This window comes from Nomascus leucogenys, chromosome 12 (assembly GCF_006542625.1).
Source record: "Nomascus leucogenys isolate Asia chromosome 12, Asia_NLE_v1, whole genome shotgun sequence".
Taxonomy (NCBI): Eukaryota; Metazoa; Chordata; class Mammalia; order Primates; family Hylobatidae; genus Nomascus; species Nomascus leucogenys.
The window spans coordinates 55,195,622-55,212,396 of NC_044392.1; the positions used below are offsets into that span (position 1 = coordinate 55,195,622).

Below are 16,775 nucleotides of genomic sequence, written 5' to 3' on the forward strand. Positions count from 1 at the left end.
AAACATTTAAGAGGCTATTGCATTAATATAAGCTAGAGATGCCGGTGGTTTGGGTGAGAGTAGTGAAAAATGGTTTGGTTTCAGATGCAGTTTGGCAATATTCATGATAGGAGTTACTGGCAGATTGGATGTGGGGTGTAACAGAAAGAAGAGTTATGACACCAAGGTTTTTGGCCTGAAAACAAGAAAAATGGAGCCACCATCCACTGACATGGGGAACATTAGGAGGAGTAAGTTTGGAGGAAAATATTTAAGAGTTCATTCAGTTTGGGACATAATAAGTTTGAGGTGCTTATTACAAAAGTGGAAATGTTGAGTAGGCAGAGGTCTTGGCTGGAGATAAAATTTGGAAGTTGTGGCCTATATATGGTATTTAAAATTATAAAGCTGGATAAAGTGGTCAAAGAAGTCAAGATAGGAAATAGTAGAGCTCAGAGAATCGAGGCCTGGGCCCTCAATGGTTAGAAGTTTGGAAGATAAGGAAGAATAAGCAAAGGAGACTGAGAGGAAACAGCCAGGGAAGTATGAGGAAAACCTAGAGAGGGTACAGCTCTGGAAACTATGTGAAGACCCTTACCTGGTTTTAGCATGTGACTTCCCTTCCAGACCCAGTGGGCTGATTTTTCTCTTCTGTGAGTTTCTTTTTTATTTTTTTTTTTTTGAGACGGAATCTCGCTCTGTCTCCCAGAGACTGGAGTGCAGTGGCGCGATCTCGGCTCGCTGCAAGCTCTGCTTCCTGGGTTCACGCCATTCTCCTGCCTCAGCCTCCCGAGTAGCTGGGACTACAGGCGCCCGCCACCATGCCCGGCTATTTTTTTGTATTTTTATTAGAGACGGGGTTTCACCGTGTTATCCAGGATGGTCTCGATCTCCTGACCTCGTGATCCGCCCTCCTCGGCCTTCCAAAGTGCTGGGATTACAGGCGTGAGCCACTGCACCCGGCCTCTTCTGTGAGTTTCTAAAATTACATGTGTATACTATCTTCCTTCCCTCCACATCTTCCCCAGACATTTAGCTTTAACAAGAAAAGATTTTTTTTTTTTTTAGTAAACAGAATTCATTGTAAATGCTCTGTCAACTATTGTTCTCCGAGCAACAGCTCGTATGCATTGGGGCCACCCTGAGCAGTCTCTGTTATTGCTACAAAAACATGGGACTAACATCTGACTTCCAGAGAGTAAGTAGCCAAGAAAGAGGAATCATCAGCTGATCAGCTGCTGGTGAATTGTCCCTCGTAATTCCAAGCATTCATGTAGGATTGACTTTTACAGCTTCAAGAACTAGGCTATCTCTCAAACTTGATTATTACCATTTACTTATTGGTCAGTTTAAGCATGTGATAATTTGCCCTTCTTGTCACTGACAAATAGGTGGGTATATATTAGTTACCTATTGCTGTGTAACACATTACCCCAGAATTTAACAGCTTATGACTATATTTATTATCTCAGTATTTTTGAGGGTCAGAAATTTGGGAGCAGTTTAGCTAGGTGGTTCTGGTGAAGGGCTTCCTGAGGTTATAATCAACATGTCAGCTGTGGCTACAGTCAACCGAACACTTAACTGGACCTGGAACATCCACTTCCAAGATGGCTCACTCACATGACTGTTGGCAGGAGGCCTTAGTTCCTCACCATCTGGGCCTCTCCATAGGGCTCCTTGAATGTCCCTATTACTTGGCAGCTACCTTCTCTTGGAGTTAGTGATCCAAGAGAATGATAGAGGAAGAAGGAAAAAAACCCATAATATCTTTTTATATCCTAATTTTGGAAGTCACACACTGTCATTCCTGCTACATTTTGTCTGTAAGAGGTGAATCACTAAGTCTAGCCTACATTCAAGGAGAAGAGAATTAGCTCCACCTCTAAAGAATTTATGGATGTATTTTAAAATCACCACAGTTTGCCCTCTAGCCACAAATTATTTACACTTCTATGTGCAAAATGCACTCACTTCCTCCCAAAATCTATCAAAAAAGTCTCCTTCTTCTACAGCATCAGCTTGAAATATAAGGTAGCTGTCCTTTTAACCAGGTCCAAGTGTGGGTGTGGCTCCTTGGGTATAGTTCCTCAGGTACAGTTCCTTTTGACGTGAAGACCTGTAAACTAAAGAGACAGGTTAACTACCTATCACACACCCAACATACAGTGATGTGGCAGGCAGTGATTCTGAACAGGTATAGAGATTTCCTGTTCCGAAAGGGAAAATGATGGCACAAAGAAGTTGCTGGTTCATAGCAATTCTGATAGTTGTCTAGACAAATGTCAGAAGTTCCTTGACTAGGACTTCTGCTTCTGCCCAGGAGTTCTTCTCTGTGACTCTGGAGTCCACCCTGTTAGTCATCCTTTCTTTTCCATTAAAAGTAGTTCATATTTGTAGCTGCATAGCTTTCTTAGCTTGCATCTTGCCGGTAGAAATTTGAGGGCCCAGAGACCTGTTTTCATTTTATACTATTTTTCCACCTTTCAGTTTAAGCTGTCAGTGTTTCTTTTTAAAACTTCGAGTATCCTGTGAATCTCACTGGGATTCATGCCATTAGGCAAAAGCCACATCCACCAATCTCTTCTAAATAGGCTTTTTCCACCTTGTGTTTCTGCTGGGATTACTGAGAGATACCACTTGTAGTGGGTAGAATTATGTCCCCCAAAAAGCTGTATTCAAGTCCTAACTCTGATAAGGTCACTGTGAATATGACCTTATTTGGAAATAGGTCATTACAGATGTAGTCAAGTTATAATAAGATCACACTGGATCAGGAAGGGCCCTAATTGAACGGTTGATAGTCTTATAAGGAGAGAAATTTGTCTGGGTACGGTGGCTTACTCCTGTAATCTTAGCACTTTGGGAGGCCGAGGTGGGAGGATCAGCTGAGGTCAGGAGTTTGAGACCAGCCTGGCCAATGTGGTCAAACCCCATGTCTACTAAAAATACAAAAATTAGTCAGGCATGGTGGCCCATGCCTGTAATCCCAGCTACTCAGGAGGCTGAGGTGTGAGAATTGCTTAAACCTGGAGACAGAGGTTGCAGTGAGGTGAGATCGCACCACTGCACTCCAGCCTGAGTGAGAGTGAGACTGCCTCAAAAAAAAAAAAAAAAAAAAGAAGCTAGAAATTTGGACATGAACACAGAAGACAAAGAGCAGAAAGCCATGTGATGACAGAGGCAGCGGTTGGGGGGGCATACATCTACAAATCAAGGAATGGCAAAGATTGCTGTCAAACATCACCAGAAGCCAGGAGAGAATCATGGAACTGATCTCCCTCAGAACTTCCTGAAGGAATTAACCCTACTGACACCCACATCAGTGAGTGAATAAATTCCTTTTGTTTTAAGCTACCCAGTTTGTGGTAGTTTGTTATAGCAGCCCTAGGAAACTAACATAACACCCTTAAGCTTCTTAGTCCGATTTTCTAACTGAATGATTCTTTAGGTACCATTTTAGATCTTTGTGATGTTGTGGTTTTTTTTTGTTTGTTTTTTGTTTTTGAGACAGTCTCACTCTGTCACCCAGGTTGGAGTGCAGTGGTGCGATCTCGGCTCAGTGCAGCCTCCGTGTCCCGGGTTCAAGTGATTCTCATGTTTCAGCCTCCCGAGCAGCTGGCATTACAGGTGTGTTCCACCACGCCCAGCTAATTTTTGTATTTTTAGTAGAGACGGGTTTCTCCATGTTGGCCAGGCTGGTCTCAAATTCCTGGCCTCAAGTGATCCTCCTGCCTTGACCTCCCAAAGTGCTGGGATTATAGGCATGAGCCACTATGCCTGGCCCTTTCTGAGGTCTTAACAAAGAATCGTTATAGTCTGATCCTTGGCTTCATCTGAAATCAGTCTTTTGGCAGTGCCTTGGATTCGATCTTTGCTTGAAATCCATTTCTTAATTTTAGTGTCATTTACTAATCTGGAGATGCTGGGAATTCTCAGAATTATATAATTCTGTCCTTTTTGTTTAACTGTCCTTCCTTTAATTCATCCCTCTTTTGCATTTTAAAGTAAGCAGCAAGAAGCCAGGAGGTACTTTCAAAAGTGGAAATCTCTTTAGCTAGATTATCAACCAGTTTTTGGACCACAACATCTACTTTCTATGTTATGGTAAGGCAACAGCTTTGCCAGTATATAACAAGGATCCTTTTCCCACCAGTTTCTAATAAGATTTTTTTTTTCTGCCTTTTCTTAATCTCTCACCTTTAACTTCCTCAAAGGCCATAGTGGTTCTGTTTTTTTACTTCACTGATGCTCTCCTCAAAGTCCTTTTAACTTCTGCCCCACTGCTGGGTTCCAAAGATACTCTCACGTTTTAGGTCTTTATTATGGCAGCACCGGTATCCAGATATCAAAATCTGTATGTTATCTGTTGCCATATAACAAATTATCTCAGAGCTTAGTGGCTTAAAACAACAAATATTTATTATCTCACAGATTCACTGGGTCAGGAACAGGTTCAGTTGGGAGTAGCATGCCTGAGTGGTTCTGGCCCAGGATTTCATGAGCTTATAGTCAAGATGTTGGCCACTGCTGCAGTATAGGATTGACTAGGCTTTACATATATTCTGGCAGGTTTGTTCTGGCTGTTGGCAGGAGTACTCAGTTCCTCATCACATGGACCTTTCTATAGGACTGCTTGATACGGCACTCTCCCAGAGCAAGTGATTGATCCGACAGAAGTACAAGGAGAAAGCACTTCACCCTGCCCCCCACCTTTTTTTTTTTTGAGGCAAAGTCTGTGTCATCCAGGCTGGAGTGTAATGGCACGATCTTGGCTCACTGCAACCTCCGCCTCCCGGGTTCAAGTGATTCTCCTGCCTTATCCTCCTGAGTAGCTGAGACTATAGGCACGTGCCACCGTGCCCGGTTAATTTTTGTATTTTTAGTAGAGATGGGGTCATGTTGGCCAGGCTGGTCTCGAACTCCTGACCTCAAGTGATCCACCCACCTCGGCCTCCCAAAGTTCTGGGATTACAGGCATGAGCCGCCACACCTGGCCATTTCCCCCGCTTTTTTTTACCTTGTCTTGGAAGTCACAGATTATCAATTCTGCCATATTCTATTTAAGTGAGTCACTAAGTCCAGCCCACACTGAAGGGAAGCTTATCAAATAATTTTTGGATGTATTTTTAAAACAACACGAAGCATTCTAAAAAAAAAAAAAGCACAATGAATTCGTAGAAGCAGAGAATAGAATGGTAGTTACCAGGAGCTGTGGGGCAGAGGTGGTGGATTAGAGAGATGTTGAAGGATACAAAATTTCCGTTAAAAGTTCAAGAGATCTGTTGTACAACATGGTGACTGTAGTTAATAACAATGTTTTCAGCCAGGTGGGGTGGCTCATGCCTATAATCCCAGCACTTTGGGAGGCCAAGGCAGGCGGATTACTTGACAGCCCGGCCAACATGGTGAAACCCCATCTCTAACTAAAAATACAAAAATTAGCCAGGCGTGGTGGTGTGCATCTGTAATCCCAGCTACTTGGGAGGCTGAAGCACAAGAATTGCTTGAACCTGGGGTACGGAGGTTGCAGTGAGCCGAGATGGTGCCTCTGCACTCCAGCCTAGGTGACAGAGCAAGACTTCATCTCAAAAAAAGAAAAAAAACAACAACCAGTGTTTTGTACATTTGAAAATTGCTGAGAGAGTAGATTTTAAGGGTTATTGTTGCAAATAAGTTTGTGAGGTAATGCATATGTTGATAGTTTGATGTAGTCATTCCACAATGCATACATATTTCAGAATATGTTATATACCATAATATATGCAATTTTTGTCAGTTAAAAATAAGTAATGAAAAATAATACAAAAAAGCAAGCAAACAAATGGAATAGTGTAGTTAGCTGCTGTTGAACTTTAGTAGCAGGGAAAGTCCAATGTTGGCTACTGCCATTGTTACATTAATTGGCCTAATAAGTAAAGTGGGAACCAAGGACTTAAAATTGCATATCATTGCTGGGCGCGGTGGCTCAGCACTTTGGGAGGATGAGGTCAGGAGTTCAAGATCAGCTTTCTCAACGTGGTGAAACCCCGTCTCTACTAAATCTACTAAATATACAAAAAATTAGCCAGGTGTGGTGGCAGGTGCCTGTAATCCCAGCTACTCGGGAAGCTAAGGCAGGAGAAGTGCCTGAACCTGGGAGGCAGAGGTTGCAGTGAGCCGAGATTGCTCCACTGCACTCCAGCCTGGGCGGCAGAGCGAGACTCCGTCTCAAGAAAGACAAAAAATTCCATGTCATCCAGAACACAGAAGATCTAGTGGAACAATTTCTTCAGGTTTTTCTTTTGCTGAGGCATCACTCCAATATCTCTTTGGGTAACAAAGACTCATTCGTATAAAGAACTGTGTACCTGTGCCATCTTAAGTATTCAGAGTGACAAATGCTAAGCATGTGTGTGTTTATATGTGTTTGTGTTATAATCATCTGAAACAACCTTAACATAGAATTATTGCTTAAACTTTTTTTAAAGGACCCTTTAAATGATATCTTATTCAGAAACCCAATGCGTAAAACATACAAAAATGGAACTACCCTTGTTAAAGGGAAGTGGGTCCAGAATTCCACTGGCTTGGCATCCCTTTTAACCCTTCCTTATGTTGATGTCAGATATACAAGGAACATAGTTTGAAAAACTATACCATACCATCAGATCCCTTTCCAGCTTAATTCCCAAAAATCTATTAATCTGTAAGATAGCAGAGCTCAGGAAGATAGCCATAATAGCAAAATAGCACACCGCTGTGTGGCAGGCTGATTTCTGATGCTGTCTCTTGTGTACTAGCCAATGAAAAGCCATTTTGATTTAGGGAAGTAGTTGGTGATTAGGCAGCCATGGATATCTGTAGAGTACTTTCATTAGTCTGTTGTCTTATCTAATTTTTTCTTCTCTAACAGAATACTACAACACATCTTTGCAGGATTCTTTGCAAATTCTGCCATTCCTGGATCTCCACACCCTTTTTCCTGGTAAGTAACTAATTGCTTTCTATCTTACTCTATTGGAGTGACATCATTTTAAGTGCTGTCATTTCTGTGCAGTAGAGAAAAAGAACTGCATAGGCTGAGTGCGGTGGCTCATGCCTATAATCCCAGCACTTTGGGAGGCCGAGGCTGGCGGATCACGAGGCCAGGAGATCGAGGCCATCCTGACTAACACAGTGAAACCCTGTCTGTACTAAAAATATAAAAAATTTGCCGGGCGTGGTGGCACCCTTCTGTAGTCCCAGCTACTCGGAGGCTGAGGCAGGAGAATTGCTTGAACCCGGGAGGTGGAGGTTGCAGTGAGCCGAGATCGCGCCACTGTACTCTAGCCTGGGCGACAGAAAGAGACTCCATCTCAAAAAAAAAAAAAAAAAAAAAAAGAGCTGCATAGGTGAGTATGTAGATGTAACTGGAGGCTGCTAGACTGCCATTATCTGCTAAGCCCAAACTTAATCAGAACTTTTTTTTTTTTTCTTTTAATTCAGGCTCAGGAAGGCTGTCCTGGTCCCCCAGGATGTTTGGGTGCTAGAAATGTCTTGATTCCTTTTATATTCAGGTCTGAGAGTTGTATTGAGGTAGAGATTGAGATGGTCCCTGCCAGGCTTGGTATCTGATTTGTGGGTTTCCCCAGCAGACTACACAGGAATGTTTTACTCCTTAAGAACTTCTGAAATTGAAAACATGCTGAACTTTATTTTTTTCAGAGTAAGAGGATTTGTCAGAAGAAACAGGCTGTAATTCAGTATCAGAGTGACACTTACGTATGATGGGATTAAAGATGGAATTTCTTCTTGTCTGAGAAATTATTTGCTACTTCTAACTGTGGCCCAGAAGGTTTCTTTGCTCAAAGGAACCTCAGTCCTTTTAGGACCTCTGTCATCCAGTAGTCTGGACCTCTGCTGGTAGTGTACCAGCACCTCTGGAGGAAAATTAAAAAAAAAGGTGTTGCCAAGTCCCTTTTATAATTGCTCTAAGTTGTGATTCAGAGACTGCTATGGCTGCTTCTCTACTTGAAAGCTCCTCATTGTCCAGAACTGTGGGCGGCCTCTTATAATGAGGAATGTTTGCTGTAGATTTTGACCAGTCATGAAGGGAAAACTGTCCTTAAAAAGCAGCTCCATCTGTGTTTAATATAAGTGGGCACAGAAAACACAAATTTTTGAAACCAACAGGCAATGAGTCACTCTTTTTGTTCTGGCATGTCATGTGGTACTTTAGGTAGCTTCACATTTTATGTTCCAGTTAAGTAAAATTCCTAGAGAATGAGATACTATCTCTGGATAGTCTGTTTGATCTTGAAAATGTACAGAATTCTTTGCCTGTTGATCCTGGAGGACTAGTGACTTTCCAGGTCTGAGAGAGACCAATTTTTTTCTGTAGTGTAAGGCAGAGCCCGGTCACTCCATCTAATGCTGTCTGTCTCATCTCATGTATAGGAGCGGGATGCTGCACTCCAACCCTGGGGACTATGCCTGGGGTCAGACAGGGCTTGATGCCATTGTAACCCAGGTGAGGAGCTGCCTTTTGAGGGTGTCTGTTCAGTGTGTCTCATGGTTCCACAGGCTTCCTGCTTTCCTTCTGCTACTTTCTGAAATGGCAGTCACTCTGCTTTCTCTAATATTTTGAGCTTTGGGGTTTCCATTTTACTAAAGGGATGAATGATTTATGGGGTTAGCTCAGCATCCATGCACTTCCTAGGTCCGAGGGAATTTCTAGAAGATGGTTTCACCTCCATAGGAAGAAAAGACTTCTATAACAAATAGTATTTTATATTTTTGGTCTCTCTTACTCAGTCCTATGAGGATTCTATTAACAAATATTTCACAAAAAAAAGAGGGTTTCCTCACATGTTGAAGCAGGGATTTCTGCTAGATGGAGCAAAGTAGGGGAAGGAAGCAGAGAAAAAGGTATTCCCATGCCATGTATAATTGCTTCCACTTGTTTATGTTCATTTTAATTTGATTGGTTTTTCATTTCCCTTGTGGATTTCTGAGACTAGAAAGCATGTCCTTTATATTCAGTCTTCTTATAGGCAGTAATTTACCTATTTCTTGGCTCACATTATGCTACTTTTCATACTCTTGCTTTTTTCTTCTTCCAGCAGATGAAGCTTTTGGACCAGTTACATACTACTTTTTATTAAGATGTAGTTTTACTTGTGACATCACAACCCTTTTGCTGCCTCTGAAGTTGCTTTATGCCTAGAGGTGGGCCTTGCAATCATGGGTTTGTAGGCTTATACGAATGTCACTCTGAAATTGTAAAGCAATTATGAGTGTTCTGGCAGCAGGAAAGGGGAAACCCAAGCCTCTCAGAGCCTTGCAGAAGTAAGAGTAACTAACATACCTAATGACTGCACTGTTTGTTCTCAGCTGGAGCAGTTCCCTCTCCAGGGATATTGAGATGTCTGCCACTTCGTCTTTTTGTTTCTCTTTTTTTGTAGCTTTTAGGACAGCTGGAAAACACAGGCCCTCCCCCAGCTGACAAGGAAAAGATCACATCTCTTCCAACAGTGACAGTAACTCAGGAACAAGTTGGTAGGTTCATTTTTATACTTATTCTGTCATCTTCTGATCTCTGTTCAAAATCCCTGTATCTTTTGACAGGTGAAAAGTTTAAAAAGTGAACAAAATAAAAAGATAAAAAAGATAAATAAGAAAAAAAATCCCAATACCTTCCTATATTAAGGACCTTTAAGTGAAGCTATAGCCCTCTAAAATTCCTACCTGGGTGCCAAATCTGGAAAGTTCCTAACCCTTTATTAGGTTAGTCAGTTGGTATTTCCTGAGCAATTATGTCTCTTTTTTAGGTGCCATTGGGAATAAAGAGGTACAAAGATAGATAAGACTTGATTGTAACAAGTTGAAGAAAAACTCATCAAATGATTAAAAACTGTGTTGGACACATGATACTGACATTGCGGAAAGGAGAAGAAAAAAATAGGTTGAGAGTTTGTTTCAAATCTACTTTGTGTCAGGTACAGTTAGGTATATTAGTCATAGATACTATTTTATTTGTAAGCACTGGAGGAATTTAGTGACAAGGGACAGCATTTTGGACTGGGAGTTTCTGTTCCCATCAATTCGGTTTTAGAGTTAGAGATTTCAAAGACAAAGTGGGCCATCTTAGGTCATTCTATTTAAGGAAAAGTATGAACTAGTATACGTGGTGTGTGAGTCAGGTAAAGTGGTCTTTAGGGAAGATTAGTCTAGGGGCAGTGCGTGAAACATTGGAAGCGAGAGAGAGCAGAAACAGGGATTTTAGAGTCTGTTGTAGCAGTCCAGATGAGGTTCAGGTGATGGTGACAATACTAACAGAAAGGAAAGGATTCAGAAGATCATTTTGGAGAAAGGCTTTCCTCACTCATTGCATAATGGGATGAAGGAGGGGAAAGAGTCAAAGAGAATTCTGAGATTTCACAGCTTTGTAGCTATAAACATGGTGCTGCCATCTTAAGGGATGGGGAAATAGTGAATGGGCCCTGGTTTGGGTAAGGAGATGAGGTGATATTTTACATTTTTTAATTTGTTGATTTTTGAGGTGCCAGCTGAGAATCCAAGTGAAGAGGAGCTGGGGATTCCTGTGGAGCTGGTTTGAGGGAAAATTAAGTTGTAGCAAAGTATAGGATATATTTGGAGGGTTAAGACCGTGGAATTTGGGATACTAGCTGTTGCAGCAGACTAGGCATGAGAAGTAAAAGAATTAGGGCTAAGGTGATAGGAATGGAGAGTAAGGAGTAAATCTATTAAGTAGTAGTACCGCTCCAAATGCCTTATCTGCTGTTGGTTCATGGAGCATATCCCAGCCACTAGGCGTATAGACTAGCTGACAGTATTAGCCAAATTTGGGAAACTCAAAACTTGCTGCTTGGAGCTCCCAGTATAGTTCATGACTGTTTCTTCTCAGAGAAGAGGGCTTTTTGTCTCTTGATTTGGTGACCTGAGCTAGACTTCGACTTTGCAGTTCTGCAGCACCACTTCTGGTATAGCTTTTCTGGTGTAGCTTCTGGTATTTTCTTCTTTTCTGGTATAGCTTTTATTAAGAATTTTGTTTTGTTTTGTTTTTTGAGACAGAGTCTTGCTCTGTCATCCAGGCTGGAGTGCAGTGGCGCGATCTTGGCTCACTGCAACCTCCACCTCCCGGGTTCAAGCAATTCTCTGCCTCAGCCTCCTGAGTAGGTGGGTTTATAGGCACCCGCCATCACACCCAGCTAATCTTTGTATTTTTAGTAGAGACACGGTTTTTACCATCTTGGTCGGGCTGGTCTTGAACTCCTGACCTCGTGATCCACCCGCCTTCACCCTCATTAACAATTTTTACAGAGGACTTTAGGGCAGCCACACTGAAATAGGTTGCTTCATCCCATGCTGAAAAGAGCATGGTGAAAGTGGCAAGTGGCTTGAGACACTGCACTGCTAAGATTGCTGAGATGAATCCCTTGGCTATGGTGGACAGATTTACAGTGGCAACTGACTGCCAGAGGGCTGTCACACATTGGGAAGATGTTTTTCCTGTTTTACTGAACAGATCATCTAAGCCCCAGTTTATTTCTTCCAACTCTTTACATCAAAAAATAGGCCTTATATAGTTCCTATGTAGGCCTTTTTGGAGTAGGCCCCATTCATCATTCCTCCTTTTCATGTCTCTGTCTACTACCACCTTTACCCTCGTTTTGAAATATAATTCATGCCTCTTAGCTGCATGCTACTTGGATGTACATTTTCTTTTGTCTCTTGTGTCTTTATGCATTCATAGGGTTGGTAGAGACATGGGGTTGGTTTTTTCTTCCTTCCTTTTGCTTGTTTACTTTTCCTTCTTCAGCAGATATGGGTTTAGAGTGTCCAGTATGCAAAGAAGATTACACAGTTGAAGAGGAAGTCCGGCAGTTACCTTGCAATCACTTCTTTCACAGCAGTTGTATTGTGCCATGGCTAGAACTGGTGAGTACAGCAAGTCATGGCTTCTTGGGGGGATGATTCAGAGTAAAGGTATAATTAACAGTTCCTCGAGATCCAAGTAGATTAGATTTTATCCCATAAATCCCTGGCTAACTCTGGTACTGTTATTTGTTTGGAACTTTTCTGACCAAGGGTTGCAAACTATGTTCTACAGGTCATTGTGTCCTGCCACCTGTTATTGTAAATAAAATTTTATTGGAACACAGCTATGTTCATTTGTTTATAGATTGTGGCTACTTTTGTGCTACATCAGCAGAGTTGATTCGTTGTAACAGCTGTAGTGTGGCCTGCAAAGCCTAAAATATTTATTTTCTGTCCCTTATGTATTTATTTTGAGACAGAGTCTCACTCTGTCACCCAGACTGGAGTGCAGTGGCGTGATCTCAGCTCACTGAAACCTCTACCTCCTGGGTTCTAGTGATTCTTGTGCCTCAGTCTCCAGAGTAGCTAGGATTATAGGCATGCACCACCATGCCCAGCCAATTTTTGTGTTTTTAGTAGAGACATGGTTTCGCCATGCTGATCTCAAACTCCTGACCTCAAGTGATCCACCTGCCTCGGCCTCCCAAAGTATTGGGATCACAGGTGTGAGCCAGTGCATCCGGCCAATTTTCCTGTCCCTTTAAACAAAAAGTTTGCTGACCTCTGCTCTAGAACATATGGGAAGTAATGGGCAGTTACCCTCTTGTCATAGATCACTCACTGTTTCTGGTTAGTTCTGTTTGGTGGTATGTGTTAGCTGGTATTAACTTGCTGGCCTAGAATTATTCCTGTCAGTTCTGCTTAAAGTTCTGTTTGGGAGATATCCTGGTATCGCACCTTAGAGCCAGTGCATGCTGTATGAGGATGCATTCTCTATTGTTTTTCTATTGCATGTCATAATTTTTGATGTGACAATTCTCAGGGTTATTTAAGTGTGCAGTACTCCCAGCTTCTCAGGCCAGGATCTTCACATAGACTAATATTTTTCTGTTTCAGCATGACACATGTCCTGTATGTAGGAAGAGCTTAAATGGTGAGGACTCTACTCGGCAAAGCCAGAACACTGAGGCCTCTCCAAGCAACAGATTTAGCAATGACAGTCAGCTACATGACCGGTGGACTTTCTGAAGCTAAAGACCACACCTGAATCAGGGCTGTGGTAATCATCTTACCATAGCTGTAAATTGTATCAAAACAAAAAATTAGTAGATGGATTTAGGAATCACGTAAGAAACTCAACACATAATATAAATGCAATGAATGTTTTTCCTCTTTAAATTTAAAGTTAGTATCTACAGATAGAATTGTATCTACAACCAAATGCCTCTTATCCCTGAATTCAGAGTGATAATTTTATAAGTGTGAAACTTAATTATGTAGGGCTCCCCCCATCTGAATAGAATTAATTCCTTAAAGTCTAGTTAGGGTCCTGCTGTCTGTCGTGTTGCCTTGTAACGGATGTTTCCACCTCCTTCTCCAACCTCTACCCCAACATTAGTGTATTTTACTATAAAAACAGTGGAACCACAGCCCTAAAGTCCTGCTGATATAAAGTCCTTTTGTCTTAATTGTATTAAAAAAAAAAAAAAAACTACTCTTTATCACATTAGCTATGAGGCGAGGTCAAATTCAGGAATCTAAGACTAATGATTTTGTTTTGTCTTGATCCCCAGAGAGCAAATCAAAGAAAAATTACAGCAAGAAGAGAAAAGTGGTTTATCATTGTGTGCTTTGGTTTTCTTATTTTAATTTTGTTTTGTTTTGTTTTTTTGAGATGGAGTCTCGCTCTGTCGCCTAGGCTGGAGTGCAGTGGCACGATCTTGGCTCATTGCAACCTCTGCCTCCCGAGTTCAAGTGATTCTCCTGCCTCAGCCTCCCGAGTAGCTGGGACTACAGGCATTTGTTACCATGCCTGGCTAATTTTTTGTATATTTAGTAGAGATGGGGTTTCACCATGTTAGCCAGGATGGTCTCAACCTCCTGACCTTGTGATCCGCCCGCCTCAGCCTCCCACAGTGCTGGGATTACAGGCGTGAGCCACCGCGCCTGGCCTCTTATTTTAATTTTTAAAGACTACTTCAGTTGATGTAGTTTCCCCAGAAACCTACATAACATATACTGGGAGCCTTATGTTGGTAGGAATCTGATTCCCATTCCTTTTTGGGAATGAGTTGGGCAGCATACAGGCACAGAAAGACAGATGTTTGAGATCTTTGCTTCTGAGATTTTAAAAAATGATTCCCGCTGGGCACGGTGGCTCACGCCTGTAATCCCAGCACTTTGGGAGGCCGAGGCAGGCAGATCACAAGGTCAAGAGATCAAGACCAGCCTGACCAACATGGAGAAATCCTGTCTCTACTAAAAATAGAAAATTAGCTGGGCGTGGTGGTGCATGCCTGTAATCCCAGCTACTCGTGAGGCTGAGGCGGGAGAATCACTTGAACCCAGGAGGTGGAGGTTGCGGTGAGCCGTATCACACCATCGCACTCCAGTCTGGGCAACAAGAGTGAAACTCCATCTCAAAAAAAAAAAAAAAAAAAAAATCCCCAACTCATTGACTTTTTTTTTTTTTTTTTCTGTCGCCTAGGCTGGAGTGCAGTGGCACGATCTCAGCTCACCACAGCCTCGACCTCCCAGGCTCAAGTGATCCTCCCACCTCAGCCTCCCAAGTGGCTGGGACTACAGGCGTGTGCCACCATGCCTGGGTAATTTTTGTATTTTTGTAAACATAGGGTTTTGCCTTGTTGCCCAGGCTGGTCTCAAACTCCTGGGCTCAAGCGATCTGCCTGCCTCAACCTCTCAAAGTGCTCAACTCATTGTTTACTGTCTTTTTTCCTAGTAATCTTAAAATAATTTGCCTCACAGAAATAGAGACAATAAGTGTCTGCAGCCAGTTCACTGTTTTTGGTAATTCATTGGTCTTCAGGAGTTAAGATTTTACATTGTCACATTTTAATTTTTAAGCCTATTTTTAATCTCTGAAACTTTCCTTTTCTCCTTGGTTCTGGCTATACTTGGACTCAAACTGATCAGTGTGATCATGTCCAAAACAGCTTGGCCTGGGAGAGGTAGGCCTTATTTTTTCAGCCTAGTAGTGTCCCATGCACATGCTCTTTGTAGCATTCAAGTGTTTAACATTGGATAAATTAAGAAGGTGAAAAATGTTGTTGAAACTTCAAGGTCTCAAAAGGAAATGATGGGGACATAGAACAGCTGTTGGTGTACCAAAAAAAAGGTACAGAGGGGCACCATTTGTATTGTCACATCAACAATGATCAGAATGATCAGTTTAGAATGATCAGAACAAAAACACCACTCTTTAATGGGTCTTTTTCTTGGCTAGAAGTGTTTCCTCAGTTTTTGTTGACTATCATACACTGATTTGTGGGTGACGGAAGGGGGCTAGAGATAACGTTTCTCTGTACTTTGGTAGAGGATGAAGGAGTCAGAGAGGGAAAAGAAAAAGTGAGAGAGTGGCCTGCTGAAATAATAGCCTGCCTCTAAAAGTCGTGACCAGAAAGTATGATTCATTTGGGCCCAGAGGGAATAAAATATGTTTTTTCATATACCTCCCATATTACACCTCTGTAGTGATTGTTTATTTGGGGAATGAGATCTACTTACTGTGCGTTGCCCCTGAAATGTAGCTTGAGAATACACACTGGTTTTGAATTGGGGAGGAGGACGGAAGGAAATTAGAGGTGTATTATGAATATTTTGCCACTACTTAGATGGAGGAAGGCTATGTTGAACTTGGAACACATTGCAGTTTTCAAATACACAATATCAGTTATCTCAGAAAAATTATGACAGCCTGGACATATTTGCTTGTCAGTGTCTGGAGATGCCAGGACAGGCAGTTGTAGTTTTACTTACAGCTAGAGAACCAATGCCTAGAGAACTAGAAAGGATCTGAGTAGCTTTAAAAAGGGTGGAAACAAAGTACTGGATAGGGGTCTGCCTTTTTATGCACAGTATAGCAAACAGCATCAGACAAAGTTACATGAAATTTTCTTCACTTTTTTTGCTCTGATGGATAGAGGGTGTGAGACTCATTTTGCTGTTTCCCAGACCTGTCCCACTTAATGGATCTGTTGTGTTTCTTCTTATAATGGGAGGCACCTCAGATGTCCAGGTTAATTTATGTTGAGGAGTTAGGATTCTTCAGGGATTTATTATTATTATTATTTATTTTTTATTTATTTATTTTTTGAGATGGAGGCTTGCTCTGTCGCCTAGGCTGGAGTGCAGTGGCGCAATCTCAGCTCACTGCAACCTCTGCCTCCTGGGTTCTAGCGATTCTTCTGCCTTAGCCTCCCAAGCAGCTGCGATTACAGGCACCTGCCCCCATGCCCAGCTAATTTTTTATATGTTTAGTAGAGACAAGGTTTTACCTTGTTGGCCAGGCTGGTCTTGAACTCTAGACCTCAGGTGATCTGCCTGTTGTGGCCTCCCAAAGTGCTGGGATTACAGACGGGAGCCACCATGCCCAGCCTGAGATTTATTATAAGCAATTCGTTCGCACAATTCTGCAGTTTGAGAAGTCCCAAGATCTGCAGTGGGCCAGCTAGAGATCCAGGAGAGCTGATGGTGTAGTTCCAGTCTGAAAGCCAGCTTGGATACCCTAGAAGAGCTGATGTTTCCGTTCCAGTTCAGAGGCAGGAAAAGACTGAGGTCAGGCAGGAGGACTTCTCCCTTACTTGTTCTATTCAGACCTTCAACTGATTGTATGAGGGCCACTTACATTAGGGAGGGCCATGTGCTGTATTCAGTCTACTGATTGAAATGTTAGTCTCTTCCAAAAACACCCTCACAGACACACCCAGAATACTGTATGACCAAATATCTGGGTATCATGTGGCCTAGTCAAGTTG

General features: G+C 42.2%; 1 protein-coding gene across 1 annotated transcript in view; it reads left to right on the forward strand.

Moving 5' to 3' along the window:
- RNF115 (ring finger protein 115) overlaps nt 1-15,481 on the forward strand; it is a 93,476-nt gene extending 77,995 nt beyond the window's left edge. Inside the window, exons 5-9 of the mRNA XM_003268089.4 lie at nt 6,875-6,946; nt 8,398-8,470; nt 9,405-9,498; nt 11,786-11,901; nt 12,898-15,481. Of these exons, the coding sequence (XP_003268137.2) occupies nt 6,875-6,946; nt 8,398-8,470; nt 9,405-9,498; nt 11,786-11,901; nt 12,898-13,029 (487 nt within the window). The 3' untranslated portion in view covers nt 13,030-15,481. The remainder of the gene's footprint in view (nt 1-6,874; nt 6,947-8,397; nt 8,471-9,404; nt 9,499-11,785; nt 11,902-12,897) is intronic.
- Nucleotides 15,482-16,775: the final 1,294 nt, after the last annotated feature.